Source organism: Chelmon rostratus, chromosome 8 (genome assembly GCF_017976325.1).
Source record: "Chelmon rostratus isolate fCheRos1 chromosome 8, fCheRos1.pri, whole genome shotgun sequence".
NCBI lineage: Eukaryota > Metazoa > Chordata > Actinopteri > Chaetodontiformes > Chaetodontidae > Chelmon > Chelmon rostratus.
In genome coordinates, this window is record NC_055665.1 from 10,782,021 (window position 1) to 10,801,691 (window position 19,671).

The 19,671-nt window shown below is 42.3% G+C and overlaps 3 protein-coding genes across 4 annotated transcripts; 2 read left to right on the plus strand and 1 right to left on the minus strand.

The window, feature by feature from the left end:
• The first annotated feature begins 4 nt into the window (after positions 1–4).
• rbp5 (retinol binding protein 1a, cellular) lies at positions 5–2,966 on the plus strand. Its single transcript, XM_041942134.1, has 4 exons — positions 5–412; positions 754–938; positions 1,652–1,753; positions 2,639–2,966. The coding sequence occupies exons 1-4, from the start codon at positions 337–339 to the stop codon at positions 2,690–2,692; spliced, it is 417 nt and encodes a 138-aa protein (XP_041798068.1). The 5' UTR covers positions 5–336; the 3' UTR covers positions 2,693–2,966.
• Positions 2,967–2,974: 8 nt separating this feature from the next.
• Positions 2,975–13,244, minus strand: LOC121610115 (tumor necrosis factor receptor superfamily member 5). Of its 2 annotated transcripts, none has more exons than XM_041942061.1 (8): positions 12,779–13,244; positions 12,491–12,616; positions 11,184–11,330; positions 10,988–11,081; positions 10,553–10,629; positions 8,423–8,530; positions 5,021–5,164; positions 2,975–4,261 (listed from the first exon to the last, which is right to left on the minus strand). In XM_041942061.1, the coding sequence occupies exons 1-8, from the start codon at positions 12,852–12,854 to the stop codon at positions 4,080–4,082; spliced, it is 954 nt and encodes a 317-aa protein (XP_041797995.1). In that variant the 5' UTR covers positions 12,855–13,244; the 3' UTR covers positions 2,975–4,079. The 2 variants fall into 2 exon arrangements, with proteins under 2 accessions (XP_041797995.1, XP_041797994.1); XM_041942060.1 differs by having other exon boundaries at positions 8,423–8,533.
• A 378-nt stretch (positions 13,245–13,622) lies between these two features.
• On the plus strand, positions 13,623–19,503 carry LOC121610041 (complement C1s subcomponent-like). The gene is made up of 11 exons (XM_041941938.1): positions 13,623–13,751; positions 14,029–14,227; positions 14,347–14,527; positions 15,758–15,883; positions 16,092–16,285; positions 17,202–17,352; positions 17,447–17,562; positions 17,651–17,732; positions 17,820–17,954; positions 18,056–18,130; positions 18,229–19,503. Exons 1-11 carry the CDS (start codon positions 13,735–13,737, stop codon positions 19,029–19,031), a joined length of 2,079 nt encoding a protein of 692 aa, XP_041797872.1. The 5' UTR covers positions 13,623–13,734; the 3' UTR covers positions 19,032–19,503.
• The last annotated feature ends 168 nt before the right edge of the window (positions 19,504–19,671 follow it).

The following is a 19,671-nucleotide window of genomic DNA, read 5'->3' on the forward strand; positions in this document are numbered from 1 at the left end:
CGCAACTGATCCCTCTGAACAACGCATTAGGGAGGATGCATGTACCTCCCCCTGCATGTGGTCCTGCAGAAAAGCTCCGGGTGAGTCACAGCTGATTGGAAACGGTTTCCTGAATCCATTGCGTCTCCACCGGAGAAGATTTATACACCGTGCAGCTCCAAACACCGTGCAACAAGACGGACTCATTTTACGCGCATTCCCGTCCAGCCCAGGCAACGTTGCGTAAGTGAAACTGATCTCAAACCAGGCGGCAGCTCATCTGTTGGACTCGAGAGAAAAAAAAAAACAAAAGGGAAGCAGACATTTCAGCTCGTCTGGACTTTTTGAAGGAACAAAATGTCTAAACCTAATTACACTGGCACGTATAATATGGTGGAGCAGGACAATATGGACGCGTACCTCGCAGCTTTAGGTAAGACTCGCATCCGTGCACCTTTTTCCAAGAGTATAACACTTTCGACAAATCGCAGAACAAAAGCAGTTAAACCTTCCTCCGTGACATGCACAGTCATCCGTTTTTTGCCCTTTATGTTAAACACGCGTGTGTATTTCTGTTGCTTTGCGCTCATCTTTTAAAGTAAGCTTCAATCAATTCATTTCATGATGTGGATCAGTTGCAGATGTTAGAGTAATGAAGTCACCACCTTGTCCTCTGTATGACCCGGACACACACACACACACACACACACAGGCTGTATTCTCTGTGTGACAGACCCCTTTTAATACTCTTTCTCTTGATTTACCTCCTCTCAGATATTAATTTCGCTCTGAGGAAGATTGTGTGTCTGTTGAAGCCCACCAAAGAGATCACCCATGACCCGGCCACAGGGGCCATGAAGATCCGCACCCTCACCACATTCAAGAACTTCAACATGGATTTCACCATCGGGCAAGAATTCACTGAAGACCTGGGGCCAGTGGACGGCCGTACCTGTCAGGTGTGTATAGCTGCAACAATCAAGCCATTGGTTTCTTTACTCCTCTATGATTTTAAATTGAATATCTTTGGGTTGAGGACAAAACAAGACATTTGAGGATGTCATCTTTGGCTTTAGGAAACACTGATCTACATTTTTCACCATTTTTCAGAATAAATTAATCGAGTAAATAATCAACAGGTTAATCAACAGAGAACATAATCAGTAGTTGCCGCCTGTGACGGCACGGTGACGGTGACTTGTTTGGACACGTGAACAGGCCTGCTGATACAGTGAATAGACAGTATCATTACTTCATTTGTGCTTTGTGTGCTGGAATGTGAGAGGAAAGTCGTTCCACCTGTTGCTGTGATTTTTGTGTTGTAGTCACCCCCTGCTGCTTAAATCCTGGCTTCAGCCTGCAATGTGTGTGTGTGTGTGTGTGTGTGTGTGAGAGAGAGAGAGTGCAATGATTAAAAAAACTCACTTTAATAGTCCACAGCTTAGAAATCCATTCAGGAAACTAGTGCATGAATCAGAATTAGCAGCATTATCTCACAAAACCCAAGAGAAAAAGCGCAAACGGAAGCGTCAGAAAAGGAAGATGAAAGGCTTTGAACTCTCGGCCACCCTTTTCGCCCTGCACAAAGACTCTTGTCCGCGTGTGATTGAACGCGTGAGCTACTTTACATACTAATTGCACACAGTAACACAGCATCTCTGTGCTTATGCAGACTACAGTGAGCTGGGAGGGAGACAACCTGGTTTGTGTACAGCGAGGCGAGAAAGAAGGACGAGGCTGGACACACTGGCTGGAGAACGACAAGCTGCATTTGGTGAGGATGTATGGATGGAGTGAAAAGAGGAGAGGAAGAGGGAGGCAGGGGGGATACGGAACAAGGAAAAGGAAAACGTGAAAGGGAAAAGATGCCAAAATTGATATGCTAAATGAGGGAGAACATGCAAATAAGACAGGTTTGGGAGTTATTCGTGGCCTTATTCAGAAGCACTACTCTGTCTTTGTGGGAATAAGTCCTTTATTAAAAGGTTTGTGGAGCTCTGTGCATGTCTGAAGGGGAAAACCCCCAACAAAGAAAGGCAAACACAAAAGAGGCAGAAGATCTTGAATGCACGTCTTATTTAAAGAGCGCCACAACAACGGGGCCAAGGGAGAGGATTGGTTCCTCACATTATGGTTGTAAAAGAGTTCAAGCTTATAGATTATCTGTCAGTGCCGATTAAGATTTCAAACAATCAGTATTGTTCCACTAAATAGCTCTCACAGGATTTCTAATACCCCTGCTGCACCAAGGACAAAGCAACGTGTTGTTGTTGTCGTCATGTCCCAAAACTCAGGAGAGAATTGGGAAAGAAATGCCGGCGAGGATCAGGCCTCTAAAATGTTGGATTTTAAAGGTTACACAAAGCAGGAGCGGGGAGCTGAGAGTGGCTAATGAAGAGTGAGTGAGGGGGAGCTGGAGGAGGAACGGGGGAAGATAAGTAAATGGTGGGAGACGGATAACGAGGTCAAAGGATGAGGAGAGGGAGGGAGGGAGAGGAAAATGAGATTGTATTTTGGAACCAATCCCAGGTTTGTGTATCACTCATTTAACCCTCCTTTGATGTGCCAAACTGTCTTATTGATTCTCACTATTCATTAACACCCCCTCCTCCTTCTGTCTCCTCTGCCCCCTCCTCATTGGTCTTTTTCCTCTCTGCAGGAGATGAGAGTTCAAGGCGTGGTTGCCAAGCAAGTCTTCAAGAAGGCTGATTGAAGTAACTGAAAATGTCTTATTAGTGAATAACCACATTTTTCTCTGAATAGAATGTAGTTACAGACTTGGCACAAGATTTGAATAATGTCTCTAGTTTTTTTTTTTAAATTATAATCAACATTTTGACGTGAATGTCTGTGAAATTACTGATCTGTACACGGCCTTGTTTCTGTCTGATGGTACTAACTGAGAAGAGAGCAGCTGAGCAGAGTCACTTGTGTAAACATTCCCAACATGCTTCCTCATCTGTCTTCACCATGTTATAAACAAATCACACATCTGTCTGGCGTCAGTGCTGCATCTTTAATTCATCACAGGTTTTAAATGTCAGTAGCATGTGTGGTATTGCTGGTGCATATCCTATAGTCTTATAAATTCATATTACAGGGTACTTCAAAAGAAGACTTTTTCTTGGCTTGTTCCAGTCTTCATGTACAGTTCACAACTGGGCTGGAACACTAGGATAAGTAGTATAAATTAGATATCCTTTAAAATATAATTACAAAGACACAGTTTACATTAACAGATAAGCCAAGAATTCTTTTATATTTCTCTCATCAACAAATCCCATGAAAGGACCATCAGTGGGTCAGTCTGGCTCAGTTTCTGACTCCTCCTCCTGGCTCTCACCCCCAAAGCCATTTGTTCTTATGAGATAAGACATTTTAAAAAACTGGTCATAAATATTTAGATTCATTAAAAAAAAAAAGAAGTTATTTTCTAAAACAGCTGGGGACTGTAGCTTTTAGCAAAAATGTAATCCCAACAGGAATAAATAGAGCATTTCTTGGGGACTATTTTCTGCTGCGGATTAATGAACATTTACAGAATGTATTTATAGCAGCAGAACAAAGGATTGACTCCTGATAAACTACAGCGCCCATGTTTGTGATAATGAAGAAAAATGTCACCCAGTGCAACAATATGTCTCACTGATGTGTTTTCAATTGTTTTTGGACAATGGAGGTCTATGGCACAGAGGAATAAGCTCCACCAGGCTGCAACTACGCAGTGGTCCATTCATTGTTGGATTTGATCTTGCCATGAGATTTGTCTTAAGTAAGAAAATATCAACACAGTTATACTTAAATAGAGACACCACTGAGCCGTAGCCAGAAGCCACAGACAGCGCCGCCTTCACTTGTGAAGCTCCTGTCTCAGACTAATTCACATCAAAGGAAATTACCCTAGTTCACAGCTGCACCAGTGGGCTCCACTGGATATGCAGCACATCACTTGAGCTGAAATTCTCATTAAAGTCCTGCAGGGGGCAGCAAACTTTTTGGTTTCTATGGTACAGTGTAAATACATAGGTCCAGTTTAAAGTCTTAAAAATAGTTGTAGCATCTCCAAGCGACAGTATACTGTCACAGCAACAATAACTTAACTATGTCCCGCACCACTCGTCCTCCTGTGGCTCTGAGTAGGTCCTGAGGAAGTTGCTGGTGCAGTATCCAGCGCTTCCGTTCTTGTGGCTGGATTCAGAGAATGAAACTGGAGGCTTCAGTGGAGTTATAGGAAGGCAGCTGTCCATGCTGTCGTGTGTGCGGTCACTGACCACATTATCATCTGAGGAGGATAATAAAATCTATGGTCAGTGTTACCATCCTTCACAGCAATGTTACATCAAATGTGCTTTGCACTTATTGATTTATGGCCATCTTAATGGGGCTGAAAGCATTTAGAATACGGAAATATAAACTAGTACTGGAAAAAGGAATCAATTTTTCACTCTAATATACAGATGGTTGACAATGTAATGGCTAAACCAATATGAAGTATCGTAGCTCGTGGTTGGGCCACCACAAACTGCCAGAACAGCTTCAGCACTCTTTGGTATAGATTCTCAGTCTTGGAATCTCAGCAGGAGGATGAACGGCAATCAGTCAAACCCTCCGCCCTGTATGGAAGCTTCTGCATCATTTATCTGAATCCACTCCTTTATTCAGGTTTACTTTATCAATGCAGAAATTATAACAATGGCAGCAGAAGGCTGAAGAAGTGTGACAGCTGGTAGAAAAAGGAATATCAGTGACTTTGTGAGACACACATGGCTGCTGAGCCCTAAATTTCTCCTGAAGTGTGCATACTGTACATCCATTCATGTGTGACTCAAGAACATTTTGGGGTGCACCTGTGGTTTAGGGGCAAAGGCACCATGATCCACAGTGTCCCTGGCTTGAGTCCAGCAGGGGACCTCTCTACCCTCCTGTCCTCTCATCTCTCTACTATCAAAACCTCTGATGAAGGGACACAAACACTTAAAAAGAACACATATACGCACAAACATTTAGTCGAATATTGCAATCTTGTTCAGTAATTCATCACCTGGGGTAAAAAGTGTTAAATCGCAGCCGTTCACGGTGCAGCTCTCTTGGCAGTAGCCATTCCGCTCTGTGGACGGTAAGGGAAGATCCAGCGGACTGTCAGGTGCAGCGGGAACCATTTCAACCAAGGTAACAGGAAGAGTGGCTGTCACACACAGAAGGTATCAAAGGGTCAAAAACAAGATAATTCAAAATCATTCTTATAAGGATGCCTCTTCTGATCATGATGCATAGTTTGAATTAAGCCAAATATATCAAGTGCAATACAGATTGGCAACTTTTATTATTATTTGGAATGTAGCGCTGGTAACTTGTAATCTGCAATGATGATGATTGACCTATAGGTGGTGCCGTAATCTCTCCAAAATGACGGGTTCAGCACTGAAGTCAGTTAGATGTATGATCCTGATAACTCTCTGGACGCTCTGAGAACTTTTGTTTCCAGGAAAAGTTCGTCACACTTCTTCATTAATAAATCTTGTGAAATCCAAGCAGCTCAGTGTGACTCAATATTAGAGTGATACTCCTTAAATGTATCTTTTTTGAGTATCACTCACACGACTGTAGACTTGAAAGGCGGTTTTTAAAGGTTCGTAGTTTCCTTTTTCACAGAGAAAGATGCTGTGGTAAGATTTGACTCACAGCAGTTACGACAGATTCCAATGGTGTCAGGTTTTTAGGGCGAAAAACATGTCAGTCCACCCCTGCAGCATAATTCATCATTTTCTGATGTTTATACTGCATGTATGCTCAATATCTTCCATACAGTCATCAATTTACCATTACATGGATAAAATTACAGCTTTTTATGTACTTTTTGTGTCAGTATTGGATTCCACTGAAGCCAAAGCTGACGGCTTTCCGGGTGACACTGTTTCAGACTGTTCAAGTCCAGCATCATTTAATGTAGCACTGATGTTGTTTCGCATCACAAACCTACATTCTGCACTACTCTGTTATTTATGTGTAACATTTGCTAAAATCCATTACATCTGTGCAAATATCTTGTACAGCATTACATATTTCTTTACTGTGATTATATATATGTGTGATTAATATATATATATATATATATATATATATATATATATATATATATATATATATATATATATATATATATATATATATATATATATATATATATATATATATATTACTGTGTTATATATGTTCTAATGTACAATAGTACAAAAACACTGTATTTTACTATCCATATTTGACCCATGTGCAATTCAAAATTTTCCATTGAGAAACTGAGCCATCCTTGTTATATTATTTTTATACTCTTTTTGGATTTAATGTCCATAGAAATAGCTGATTTTTTTTGTATTCCTTTTTGTTGTCTATTTCTTCTTTTTCTTCATCTCATCTTTATTCTTGCTGGCTGTGACCACCTAATTTACCTGATGTGGGACCAATAAAGTTTTATCTTTATAGCAACCTTTCAGACCTACAGGGAGCAGAGCTCTATTACCAACTAGCCAATCTGGAATCTGACCCTCAGAGGCCCCAAAGACCCTGCATTCGCTGTGTGTCAGTTTGTTTGTGGTAATTTGTTTAATTGCAAATTTGTTTGCTAATATGTGACAGTAGAGTAAAACATAAGGGGGTTAAGGAATGCCCTGCATCATTATCTGCCTTGTCTAGCAGCCTTGTAGAGACCTTGTTGGGTCTAACCACATTACAACAAACCTACAACTAATCTGATGGCCCCTAATGGATACATTTGGCCATCATCACTATTCCAGAGCTGCCCAAAGCAGGGCCCATGGGCCAAAGTTGGCCTGCCATAAGGTTTGATTTGGTCCATCAGAGGTTGTGGACCAAGTGACCCAAGTGCAGCAAGTCAGCCAATCAAAGGAAGTTGGGATTTTAGTACCATTTTGTAAAAAAAAAAAAAAAAAAAAAAAAAACCCTAACCCACCATTAAGTTTTAGTTTTGCCCCTCCAAGGGAAAAAGTTTGGGCACCCTTGCATGATTTCTCCTACTCCTACTGAATATCCCATTCTCAGTGTGTGTGAACTGGAAGTTTCCACGTCACACACGTGTAAGTTGCACTTTGGACCACACTAGTTGTGATGTCACAAAATCCTGCTCATACGTGCACGTCTGGAACTTAAGGTGAGCGCAGGGAAACTTTGAGCACTTTGAAGCTTTGAATGTGAAAACCGACTTCTGCTGCCTCGCTCTGCTCATGCATCATCCTGCACAGCGGAGCTTTGTCTCACCTGTAGAAAACTCAAGATAAAAAGTCTTAGTTCCTCTCTTTAATCCACATCCTTAATCCTTAAGCAGTTTTTCGATGGAAACGATTTGTTGCTGAAAACTAGTGCTTTCAGCTGACAAACCAAAATCCGTTCACCTCTGTTGTCTTGGGCTGGCAGTAGAAGTCTCACATCTCAAAACCTCAGCAGATAAAACAAAGAGTATGTTCATGGCACGTTACTACTATGAGAATGTAACCTTTTGAAGAAACCTGCATTCTGACGTGTTTAGATTTGAATAAAATACAGATACACTGTGATGAGAACAGAGACTCTTTCTGGGAATCACTGTCCTCGGTGTATTGTACTCATGCTGTAATCACCTCACAACCGACGTGACCACAAATTTATTCTAACGCTGATGCCGTTTTTTTTAAAACTGACAACTTCTGATTGGAAGCACAGATCTTGCTGTCAGATTGGCAGAACAACACACTTGAAGCCCAGCCTTCTCTCATTCATTGTATTTCATCTGTAAATTCCAGTATTGGCACACTGCTTCGCTGGAAATACAGTAAATGTCAATGAAATACAACATCAGCCAAAACAATCAATTATGGGACTGTGCCTCATACGTAGGCCCTGTTTCTCAGTATGAGTTAGCTGCCTGTGAAGCGTGCGTCACATTATACCCAATAACTGTGTCAGTCTGAATATGCACAGGATGTGGTTTCCTCATTCATTTTGTCATGTACGTTGAGCACATTACATTACACACCTCCTTAGTTAACCTGCTTGGGTAATACTCACTCATAGATTTCCTGCTTTTGTGCAAAATACAACCCAACGTACACTTTCTCTACATAAATGAACTCCAGACCACATTTTATTCTAATCTAAATTCGAAAATCAGGTTCAATCAAGAGAGTTTTTCTTTTTTTTAAATAAATTCACTGTGAAGGAAACAGTGGGTGGGTGTGTTTGCAAGAGATAAGCAGTGACCTTCAACTGTATGACTTCAAAGCAATCTGTGTCTCACAGTTGTGGCTAACAAGATGCATAGACTGCCAGCACGTAGGCAAGTCTGTACACTGCTCCGTCGCCTCTTTGGGAGGACTTTTTTAAGAGTACAAGTACAGAAGTGTGTGAAAAACAATGATGAAACACGCCTATGCATGTAACACGTTGTACTCACCTGCTTTGGATGACTTGCGTTTTTCTCTCCACCAGATGAGCCCAAACAGGACGAGCGCGGTCAGCACGAGTCCTGACCACAGGCCTGCGGGTAATATCCAGTGACAGTCTGCTAAACAAACAGAGAGGGGTTTTCACAGGCACCCAAATGCATTTTAATTAGCCTGTTCTCCTGATTACACAAGGAACTTCTGGTAAATAGTGATTACTGAATGATGCTCATGTTTCCTCATTAAAAATACTGTCAACAAGGGAGTGAAGGGAATTACCATATTGTGATTATTTCATGCAGTTATTGGTAAATGATGATCAGAATGATATCAAAGCAGTAATACCAGATCTAAAATTTTAAGCAGTATATAAACAAGCATTCATTAACCATATACACACATACAAATCACCCAAATTTTAATTACTATGTTCATCAGCACGATGTAGATTTCAGCCAGCTCTTAGTGTTCATTCTGTTGTCTGCTCTGTCCGTCTCACTCGCCTGTCATCTCAGATCCAGACACTCCCTCCTGCCCGGCAATAAGCCCCTTTCCTGCCATTCCCACCACCTGACCTTCCCCGCCCAGCTGCTCACCTGTTTCTCATTCCCCTCATCAGCCTCGCAGTATGCACACGTATGTCGGCTTATCCATTCCCTCCCTGAACACTGGACTTCTGCATCCCTGCCTGACGCCTTTTTAGATAAATTTGCCTGTTTTGGTCTTGCCTGTTTATGACTACAGGTAAATGTGAACATTTACTTAACCTGCCTGTCTTTGTGTTAAAAGACAGTTTGGGTTCAAGCCTGTCATTCTCTGGGCCTTCACAAGATCATATATATTTAAAATGTGGCAAAAAATTCTCACACCTATTCACTTCTGGACACTGACAAACAAAACTCAGCTTCTGTCCCCTGAGTAAACACTTTGACCTTTGTTGCTTGTGCTGGCCTGATTTTGTTGGCTGGGTTTTGTTTTAGTATTTGCTTAGAGGGGAGTCCACACTTTTTCCATCGCAGGGCCAAAACTGAAACTTAATGGTGGGCCACAGGTCAAACGCAAACACCTATTGTATTGTGTTGTTAAGATGTGACATGGTACTAGGATCCCAAGTTTTCTTGATTGAATCACTTCCTGCACAAAGTGTCGCTCTGCTTGCCATGCTCAGATTATGCGAAATGACTAATAAGTAAGGATATTTAAAGAGCATTTTTAACCCTCCAAAGAATATAACAGCATAGACAGTGATATACATTCAACATTTTTTTCACTAGAATCAACTGGTGGGAAACCTCACAGCAGTCCAACAACTCCACTTTGGGCAGCCCTGATTCAAATAAATAGATTGTGGTGCTTGTTTGCAAATCATGAATGCTTTATATGGGCATGTATTAACTCTTATAGGACCTGTGTTCTATTTCTGTTGTTTGTCCTCGTTACAGATGACTTGATACACAGAACCATCTGAAAAGTCATCCTTGGAAACTGTTTGGAAAAGGGCAGACGCTGTCAAACAATGTTTAACTGTCCGTCACCGTCTATCACTAACTTCAACCACTCAGATCAGTGAACAGTGTGGTGTAGCTGAAGTCAGTCAGGAGAAGAGCGCAAACATCTTTTCCATCAGGAAAAGCTGCCATTGCCGTTCTTTGCCCTTCTTCTTCTTTGATGCTGTAGCAGCATCTGGGCTAACCCCTTCAGTCTGCCAGTAGTTCCTCATAAGATGCTGATTGGTCAAAACCACTGTGATTTGGCCACAAGCACAAAACCTGGAGCTCCTTATTGCAGCTTTAATATTTAGTCTCTAACGAAGAAATGATCCTTTACTGTCAGTCAAAATGACAAAATCCCCCCATCTCCTGCCAGAGACGCACTCATTACAACAAGTGTCTTACATTATTACTCTGTTCCTTTGGAATAGCTTCTCATCTGTACTACTTCTACTTCCTCTCTTAATAACTTGGTCATATGACATATAGAAACTGAAGGTCAGCAGGAGCCACTCACTGAGTCACTTAGAGTATCTGTAACTTGTGCAATGTAGTGCACAAGTTACATTTTTTTTAAGCGAAAAGATTAAAGATCTGAAGAGATGATATGCATTTGAAATAACAGCCTAAAGGTAAAAAATGGAGACCTACGAGATTTGAAGTTGCCACAGATGGCGTCAGTTTCTTTGGTTCCTGAAGTTTTCAGCCATCTTCCGATGTCGTCACATCTGAAAGCAACACAGAGAGACAAACAGATAAATATCTACATACCGTAAAGCATCTTTACAAACTGAAAATGGGAACATACCTGGGCATCTTTGTCCCAGTAAAATTTTTAATGGCAAGCGCAAGAAACAGTTGTAGCATTTCTGCAGTGTGGCTGACATACAGTTACAGTAGGTGTGCTGTGGGATGTTTCGGGTTTGTCGACTGAGGATGTCAACCGAAACAAGGACAGTCATATCTGCTGAATGCCGATGGATGACTAATGAATGATTCAGCCACATTCGATCACATTACATACATCGGCATCCTCCTTCAGCCTTGATAATAGTAATAACAGTAATAGTGGAGAGGCAGCCTGACCTGGTATGTGTTAAGCAGGGCGAGTGGAAATCTGTGACATTGCTGTAGGTCCCTTTTTCACACGGAGCACAGACGGTGTCACTGGTGCGAGTGGCTGCAAAGAAGGAACGAGATGTGGAGTCTTTCCAGTTTGCACTGTATTTTGGCAAGTTAATATGTACATGATGTGCATTGCATTTTATAAAAGGAGGCCTACCTCGAACCTTGACCCCTTCACCCAGTTTGCAGTGGGTCACTGGCCGGCAGTGGTCACAGTGTTCATTGCTGCAGTAGAAACCAGTCAGACACTCACACACTGCGTCCTCCTGAGCTGTGCAGTCCTTTACTTTCCTCTGGTTGTTACCTGAAAGAGTCAAAGAGAGAAAATAGTCTGTGCTGGAGGAGTGATCTATCTTCTGTTACTCCTACAGTGGTCTCTCCCATATTTTTCTTGGTCTTGGTCATTTGGCATTGGTGGGGTACACCTTGGACAGGTGACAAAGAAATATTCTGGCTCATAGTCTCACCTATAGGCACTTTAGAGTCGTTAATTAGCCTGCATGTCTTTGGACTAAGGGAGGAAGCTGGAGCACCTGGATGAAGCCCATGCAGACACGGGGAGAACATGCAAACTCCACAAAATCTTACTTGAGTAAATGTACATCAGCATTAATAGCAAAATGTTCTGTCAGTGTTATAGTGTAAAATATTTGATTATTTTGGCTCTAGCTGAGGAGCTAGCTACAACTACAACTGCAAAAGCCTCAACCAGCCAGCAGGTTTGAACCCAGAACCTTCTTGCTGTGAAGCAACAATGTTAACCACTGCCTCACTGTGCCATCCATATATGAATAATAAACTTGAATAATCAGTCCAGATTCTTCTTGTTATTTGTAAAAATGTAAAGCTAGCGGAGTCGGGTTGATTTGCAGATTCACACTCTCAGTTTGAAAAGTCGTTTTTTCATTTGACACCAAGGTTTTACAGTTGTCTCCACTACTGCTGGAGCCACTTTTGCACCAGAATCGCACCAGAAGTGCAATAGCAATGCACAAGGCTGCACCCAGTAACTGTTTCATCTTATTCCGCATTGACAGCATCATATTTTTTATGTACAGGGTTGTTCCAGCTCTTCATTGAAACCACATTATACACAAGACTCACTTACATTTCATGAAATCAAAAATATTCCAGATATCTTGTGCATAATTTTATACTTTCACACATTCCCCAAAACAGCCTCATATACATAACCTTTCAAAACTAAAGTCTGGCTTCACAGCTGACCCTGACCGACCCCACTGGCAGGTTAGTGGGGTTTAATTTGTTAAGAATGGAAAAGAGGAAGATGTGAGAAAAGGGGACTTGTGATGGTGCTCAAATGAAGAAACCACTGCAAAACATATGTATATGTACAGTCTATAAAAAGACAGCAGGGGGGGAGAAGAGGAAGGAACGGTTTGTGATTTGCAGTACAGGAAAAGTGTGTGCGTTCATGCATCTACAGTACTGTGTGCGACTTACTGGAGCTGCAGTCCTTGCAGACGTGACAGTTACTCAAGTGATTTTTTGTGGCCGTGTAGAGTCCATGTCCACATTCGGCACACTCGGTCGCCTTCGTGCCAGCACACTCAGCTTTCATGTACCATCCTGATGAGAACAGAGATATACGGAAAAATCCAACATCAGGCTGTAATGCAAGTACAGTTTGTGAGTAATGCTGGAAAGCTGTTTATTCCTATAGTCCTGTAAAGAAGTTTGTTATCCAAAGAGACAAGAAGCGTTCTCAACTGAGAGTCTTTGTTGACTGACCTGCACGACAGCGATCACAGCATCTCCCATCTTTACTGGTGTACTTATCCTCGTTTGTGCAATTCATCTTAGCCATTTACCCATTCGATTACAGTCCTCCACCTGTGTGTGAAATAACTAAGCCTAAGTCCACAGCAACGGTCTTCCTGTACACTCTCCCCTTAAATCTGCTCCTAACCTTTGAAATGACAGCTCTTTAATTTATCTCAGCTCACTGGGCATCACTCAAGGTGCAGAATCTTCTCTCCTTCCTCTTTGTCTGATGTTCACTCTCCTTCTCGTTCCACTCTTTCTGCTGTCTGATCTGTCTGTGACTACAGTATATGTTTCCCCTCCTCACTCTGCCTTACCTACTTCTCATCCTTTTCTAATCCTACACAGCGGAAAACCCCGGTGACCCTTGACTGCTGCTTTCCCCTCTCTCTCGCTGTCTCTCTCTCTCTCTGTCTCTTTCTCTGTCTCTTTCTTTGTCTCTCCTCATTTCCTTCCTGTGCTAACCCTCTCGCTGCGAGACAAGCTGTGTGTGTGTTTCCGCATAGCTACAGGAGCAAAGAGTGTTACTGGGGGACACAAAGCAAGGCAGCACAATGAGACATTTCCTCTCTCCTCTACACCCTTTCCTTTCACTCCGTCTCCATTGTTTCCACTGAACCTTTGTACAGATGGTGCAGGGATGTTGCTGAGCTAGAACTGCAGAGAGATCATGTAGTGGCTCTGAAAAGTTTTTGGCCCAGTCCGTCTTCCTGCCGCTCCACTTACCCACAGCTACCCCTTCGTTACGGCAAACGTACAAAAAACAATCTAAAAATAGATTTATAAAATGCCTGCGTTTGCAAAATATGAGTGAGAGAGAAAGGGGGGCAGCAAGGAAGAGCGAGGGATAGAAAGTAATTTATTATGAAAAAGGGAAGGAGGGATGTCGAGGTAGTTTATTTCTGAGGAGATCTGATCGGACCATGATGTTAAGATTAAGGTGGGTTAGGATTTTTTTTCCTTTTGCGACTATCACAAAAAATTCATCATATATTATAATGATTTGCAATAGACAAGTCGAGATGGAAGGATGGTCAGGAACTGGTTATAGCATTGTGATTTATGCATCATCGTCTTTGGCTGATACTGTCATTTTTAGTGTCTCTCTGGATAAGACCTTTTCTCTTACTTAACTTTGTGTGCCTTGCATTTTCTCCACCTCCTCCTCCTTTCCCCCTCACCCCCTCCCTTGAATTATCTTCCATGCTTTCCACCAGCCTCCAGCTTCTCCTGCTCTCCCGCTACGCCTCCTCGATGCTGCTGGGATGGGTCGAGTCTCCAGGGTATCCCAGTGGATACTTGCCTCACGCCAGTCTAAACTGGAGCAGGTGTGCCCCCAAAGGCCACGTCCTGTCCATCAGGCTCATCCACCTGGACCTCGAGGACAGCCAAGACTGTGAAAACGATGCCGTGAAGGTCAGGGGTCAGGATAAACTTCTGAATGCTTCTACTTTAAGAAGTCAAGGTTACTAACTGATAAACAGGACTGTATCCACTAAAACATCTTTTTTTTTTCTGATTTTGTCTTTGTCCAGGTCTTTTCAAATGGAAACCTAATTTCCGTGCTATGTGGCAACAGGGAATTTGAGGAGCTCCAGTCCACTGTGAATCCCTCGCTCCTCTCTTCCCCGGGCGGCTGCCTCTCGCTGTCCTTCCACTCCGACTACTCAAACACGAAGAGGCACACCGGCTTCAGAGGCTTTTATACCGATCAAGGTGAGACATAGAGGAGGAAAACAAGTAAAATAATGAGTTGTATAAATCCCACCAAACTCCATTGTCTTTGTGCCCATTTTAGTTGTCCACAATCCCCAGGTGAGCCCCGTTTGTGCATACATGTATTTCATCATTTCAGGAAGGTCGCAGTTTTAGGCAACAATTCACAATGGTGGCAGTTTATAGCTGTGAAAACGGTAACGGAAACAGTCTGACATGTTTTTCATGTCATAAACGAAACAGAAATGATCAGTCCGTGCCTCTGAATAGTGTTTAGCACTGAGACTATGAGTTTCACTTCACATGGCTGCAGTGACTAATGTCTCATCTAAACCCTAACTGCCTCATGAGCATGAAACGATTCAGCTCAAGGTGACTGATTAAACCTAAAATTTGTCACTCCCACTCCTGAGTGCTACATATGTTAGCTAGTGCACAAACAACAGATACCATACTGCGATAGCTCTCACATGCATTATTTGGACATCAAGTGGAAAAACAGAGAGAAAAAGTTTTTTAAAAAGTCTGTTGAGATAACTCAAATTTAGATCTAGAAGACTGGAAACAAGGGTAAAGAGCTGGCTTTGCTCAGTCCAGTTGTAACAAAAAAGAGATGTAACATGTTTGTCAGTGAGCTTTAGAGGTCCTGGAAGGCAGATTTTTTCTAACTTTCGGAACCAGGCTAGCACTTTACCCTCATTTCCAGTGTTTATGCTAAGCTAAGTAACTGGCTGCAGAATACATATTTACTGTAAAGACATGAGAGTGGTGTCGATCTTGTAATCTAACTCCCTCCAAGACAGCCAGTAAGTGTATTTTCCCAAATGTTGAACTATTCCTTTAAGACGTCAGTTTCATGGAGTTTCGTATGTTGCTACATGTGCACGTTTTGGGTTTAAAGGAAAAGCAACTTTGAACAAGTGAATCATTGCCACCAGAACAACAGATTATGGTGAGAAATATGTCAAGAAAATAGATTACACAGCTTGATACTAGAGCTTCTAATGAAAACTGTAATAACTGAAAGACCTGAGTCACAGCAAAGAGGTCTTTCTGGGCTCAGTTTCAGGTTAATTTGATATCTCCTAACTATCCCCCAACCCGGGATAGAAAAGGACAGTCATGGTCAGGAGACCCAGAAATGATCAAAAGTGCAAACAACGATTCCTTTAAACTGTGTTGTGCAACATTCTTTTCTGCATCTGACCTTTAACTAATTTGCTCCCTCAGACTTCAACGAATGCCAGGACGACCCTGACAATGGATGCACGCAGTTCTGCCACAACTTCATCGGAGGGTACCACTGCTCCTGTCGCCACGGTTACCACCTGGACGTGGACAAACACACTTGCACTGGTACAAATAATCTTGTTTTCGCAAACAGTGTTCAGAATGAGACAAATCAGTTAAAACGGAACAAAATTGAAACATGAAGTGAGAACAGGAAAATAGAGGAAGCAGAAGCAGGGAAACAAAGGTTACACGAGAAGGACGCTGATTGTGCAATACTTCTGCTGATTAAAATGATGATGGTGATGACGATGAACTCTTATCTTCAACGCAGTGAGCTGTACTGAGGATCTGTCAGGGCTGAAACAAGGCGACATATCCACTCCCTCCTGGCCTGCTTCATACGCAGAGAACTCCAACTGTCAGCACACTCTGTCTGTGGAGGACCACCTGCAGCTGGAGCTGCACTTCTCTGAAGATTTTGATGTTGAGCAAAGCCCTGATGGTCAATGCATAGACGCACTGAGGGTAGGTGTTGAGTCACAATATGTAAATACCTCGTGGAGGTGTGTCTTTCTGAAATGCATAAGAGGAAGGTCAGACCAAAGTGTTGAAACTGTGGATCTGGAACTAGTACACCTCCTCTTTTGGTCTTCCTATGGCGTATCAGTGTGACACATTTTGGATTTTTTTTCCTTTGCCTACAGCATCTACAAAAACATATTCACCCATCAGCTTCTGGTCTGTTGGTTTGGTCTCTATCAGCACATCTGGACACTGCAAATTTTCTCTCCTGTATTTCTCTATTGTGTTTAACTGTTGTGGCTTTGGCTTTATGTTTGAGCTCATTGTCTTGCAGATTTCTTTCCTACCACATTGTCTTTCCTTCAGGATTTCCCTGTATTTTGCTTCGTTTATAAGCTTCATTTATTTCTTAGAACCTGCTTCCAGCTGGCTTCAGAGTCTCCCATGTACTACAAACTCTCCTGGTGGCCTCCCTCATTTGTCCCCTTCTTGCACAGTCAGTCAGTCTTTGAAGACGCCTGCCCCAGGCAGATTTACAGCTGTTCCTTCCCCTTTCTTAATGAGTATTAAACTGTACTCCAAGGGATGTTCAGTGATGTGGGAGTTTCCTTAGATGCACCCCTTTACTAATGCTTTTCCATTGCCTTTTCACAGAGTTGTTATTGTGTAGGTTTTGCTACAACAATGACTCACCAAAAGTTGAATCCTGGTGAAATCCACCTGAAAATTCATCTCCCTGGTGAAACCAATCATGTTTCGGTTTAGGAGTGTCCAATTAAAGAGAATGACTTATGCAAACATGTATTTTCTATTTCATATTTGCGGTGAATAATCTTTATCAGCACTGCACATACTGGAGGACACACGTACATATCTGGAAACGTACGATTGTGACAGTACTGTGTTGTTTTGTTTGCAGATTGAGACTCCTTCTGGGACTCTGGGACCATTCTGTGGCCACACGCCTCCCCCATCTCCCTTCCTCACTCACTCACATCATGTCCACATCCGCTTCACCTCTGATGGCTTCGGCACCAACAAAGGCTTCACTCTCCACTTCAAGACCAGAGGTACTGCAGCTTCCTCGCCTGCGACACAATGGGAAAAGAATGTTTGTGATGAAACTGATCACAAATTATCGTTGTTTTCATATGTGAAATGCAGACAAGGTGTGTCCAGCAGTCGTAACCCCACACTCCAGAGCAACTCCTCAGCAACCACAATATTCTCAGGGTCAATCCGTGACAGTCACTTGTGTACTCGGCCATGTTGCGAATACTGTGAGTGAGACAGAAAACCAGGAGCTTTAATGCGTTTTTTGTATTTAAGCCACTATCAAACTAAGTAAGTTCTCTGTTTGCAAAGTAGCAAGGCACCCAGACCCTGTCATCACAGTACATGACGACATGCCAGAGCACAGGAATATGGACTCCCAGTTACGTCTGTGAACGTAAGTTTTTTCTACAAATTTTTTGCATCTCTTGTTTTTTTTTCACACACACTTTCTTAAACAATGATTTTTTCACATCTTGTGTAGCGGTGGATTGCGGTTTTCCTAACGTCCCCGAAGATGGCATCCTTCAGTTGGTTGGCTCAGATAGCCCCCACACTCAGTATAAAGACCAGATCCAGCTCAACTGCCGTTCAGAGCACTACACACTGGAAGGAGATGGTGATTATACGACCGCTTGTCTCCCTTTTCTGTTTCTTTTTAAGTTTTTTAAGCAGGGAAATTTTTCTTCCTTTACTTACATGCTTTCTTCGATCTTTCAGACACCTACACCTGCAATGCAAATGGTGAATGGGTATCAGGCAGTGGCAAGACGGAGATGCCGAAATGCACTGAAGGTACCGCTTAAAATTTGCATTTCTTAATTTATCCATAATTTCTTTAGGGACATGTCCTTTTTCATGTGTATCTGTTGATAACTCTTTGTGTATTTCAGTGTGCGGCAAGCCTGAGAAACACCCAGCAAGTGCAGGCAGAATTTTGGGAGGTAAGGATGCAAACATGGGAGAAATACCTTGGCATCTCCTGATAAGAGAGCCGAGAAGAGGAGGAGCATCGCTGATCAATGACCGATGGGCTGTCACAGCAGCTCATGTTGTGGAAAATGTAGAGGAGACCTCTTTGCGTCTGTATGGTGGGCTGGTAAATTCAAGAACAATATCAGATAGGTTGTCTAATGTAGTGGTCATGGACAGTGAGAGGATCATAATTCATCCCAACTACATCAAGGGCGTTGCACACCGCACCAGTTTTGACAATGACATTGCTCTTATCAGATTAGCTTCCAGGGTGAATTTAGGCCCAAACCTGCTTCCTATTTGTCTGCCAGAGGCAAACAGGACCTTGGTGGAAAATGAGCAAGGCACAGTGTCAGGCTTCGGGGTGACAGAAGGGAGAAGGGGGGCTTTTGTCACATCTGCCATGTTAAAATACGCTCACATTGGCATCTACCCCCGCTCAGCGTGTGAGGACACACCTTCCACATCAACTAAAAAACGCATGATTTTCACTAATAACATGTTCTGTGCTGGAGCAACAGGAAAGGACAGCTGCCAGAAAGACAGCGGGGGTCCGTTTGTTTTGCCTATGTTGGCTGAAGGCAGAGAGCCTTATTATCTGACCGGCATTGTGTCCTGGGGACCCCCCTGCAGTGACAGGCAGTACAAGGGTTATTATACCAAGGTAGAGAATTACGTAGACTGGATTAAGAAGACAATAGACACAACAGAGAAATCTTAGAGGAAAGATGAGGAAGACAAATACTTTGCAACTAACCATAATAATGTAATCAATTTCAGTACTGACACAGATCACCAAGATGTATATGAAAATAAAGACTGTAGCCTTGTAATCAAATGTACCAACATCAATAACATTAAGCTCTTAGGAATTTGCTAATTAACTGCAGAGAATGTGTGTTTTAATCAACTTAACAATACACTGTATTTTAGTCTTTTAATCATTAACAGCTTAGATACACTCAGGGTCTCCATATGCTGGAATGCTTAATTTTTAAATAATTTATAAATTTGTCTCCACTATGCTGCATTCAAACATATAATGGCGTGAAGCCTACAGTGCCTTGTATGGACCCATAGCAATATGGTTGGAATTAGTATCATCTTTATATGGAACTTTTCCCACTGTTGATATATGTCACGATGTAGCACATGTATGGAAAAACACAAGCAAATAAAATAACTACAATGATCCTCAGTGCACTGTGTTTCTCTGACAATGTACAATTTGTTCACACTCAACAGGCTTGATCAGCTGCTTCATCCAATGTTATGACATCTGAATGTTTTGCCAACATGTTGGCCTGGTCTCAAGAGAAAGGGAATAGCTTGTGTCTGAGGATGCTGAAAAACATCTAACA

What these genes read in the sequence shown, in the direction of transcription:
- LOC121610115 (XM_041942060.1), bottom strand. Translation starts at nt 12,854, where the DNA reads ATGGCTAAGATGAATTGCACAAACGAGGATAAGTACACCAGTAAAGAT. An exon ending in CTGTGATCGCTGTCGTGCAG is followed by an intron (nt 12,617 to 12,778) that starts GTCAGTCAACAA and finishes TGTTCTCATCAG; the next exon opens with GATGGTACATGAAAGCTGAG. An exon ending in TTTAACACTTTTTACCCCAG is followed by an intron (nt 4,262 to 5,020) that starts GTGATGAATTAC and finishes TATCCTCCTCAG; the next exon opens with ATGATAATGTGGTCAGTGAC.
- rbp5 (XM_041942134.1), top strand. Translation starts at nt 337, where the DNA reads ATGTCTAAACCTAATTACACTGGCACGTATAATATGGTGGAGCAGGAC. An exon ending in CGCGTACCTCGCAGCTTTAG is followed by an intron (nt 413 to 753) that starts GTAAGACTCGCA and finishes ACCTCCTCTCAG; the next exon opens with ATATTAATTTCGCTCTGAGG. An exon ending in TGGACGGCCGTACCTGTCAG is followed by an intron (nt 939 to 1,651) that starts GTGTGTATAGCT and finishes GTGCTTATGCAG; the next exon opens with ACTACAGTGAGCTGGGAGGG.
- LOC121610041 (XM_041941938.1), top strand. An exon ending in GTGAAAACGATGCCGTGAAG is followed by an intron (nt 14,228 to 14,346) that starts GTCAGGGGTCAG and finishes GTCTTTGTCCAG; the next exon opens with GTCTTTTCAAATGGAAACCT. An exon ending in TCGGCCATGTTGCGAATACT is followed by an intron (nt 17,563 to 17,650) that starts GTGAGTGAGACA and finishes TTTGCAAAGTAG; the next exon opens with CAAGGCACCCAGACCCTGTC.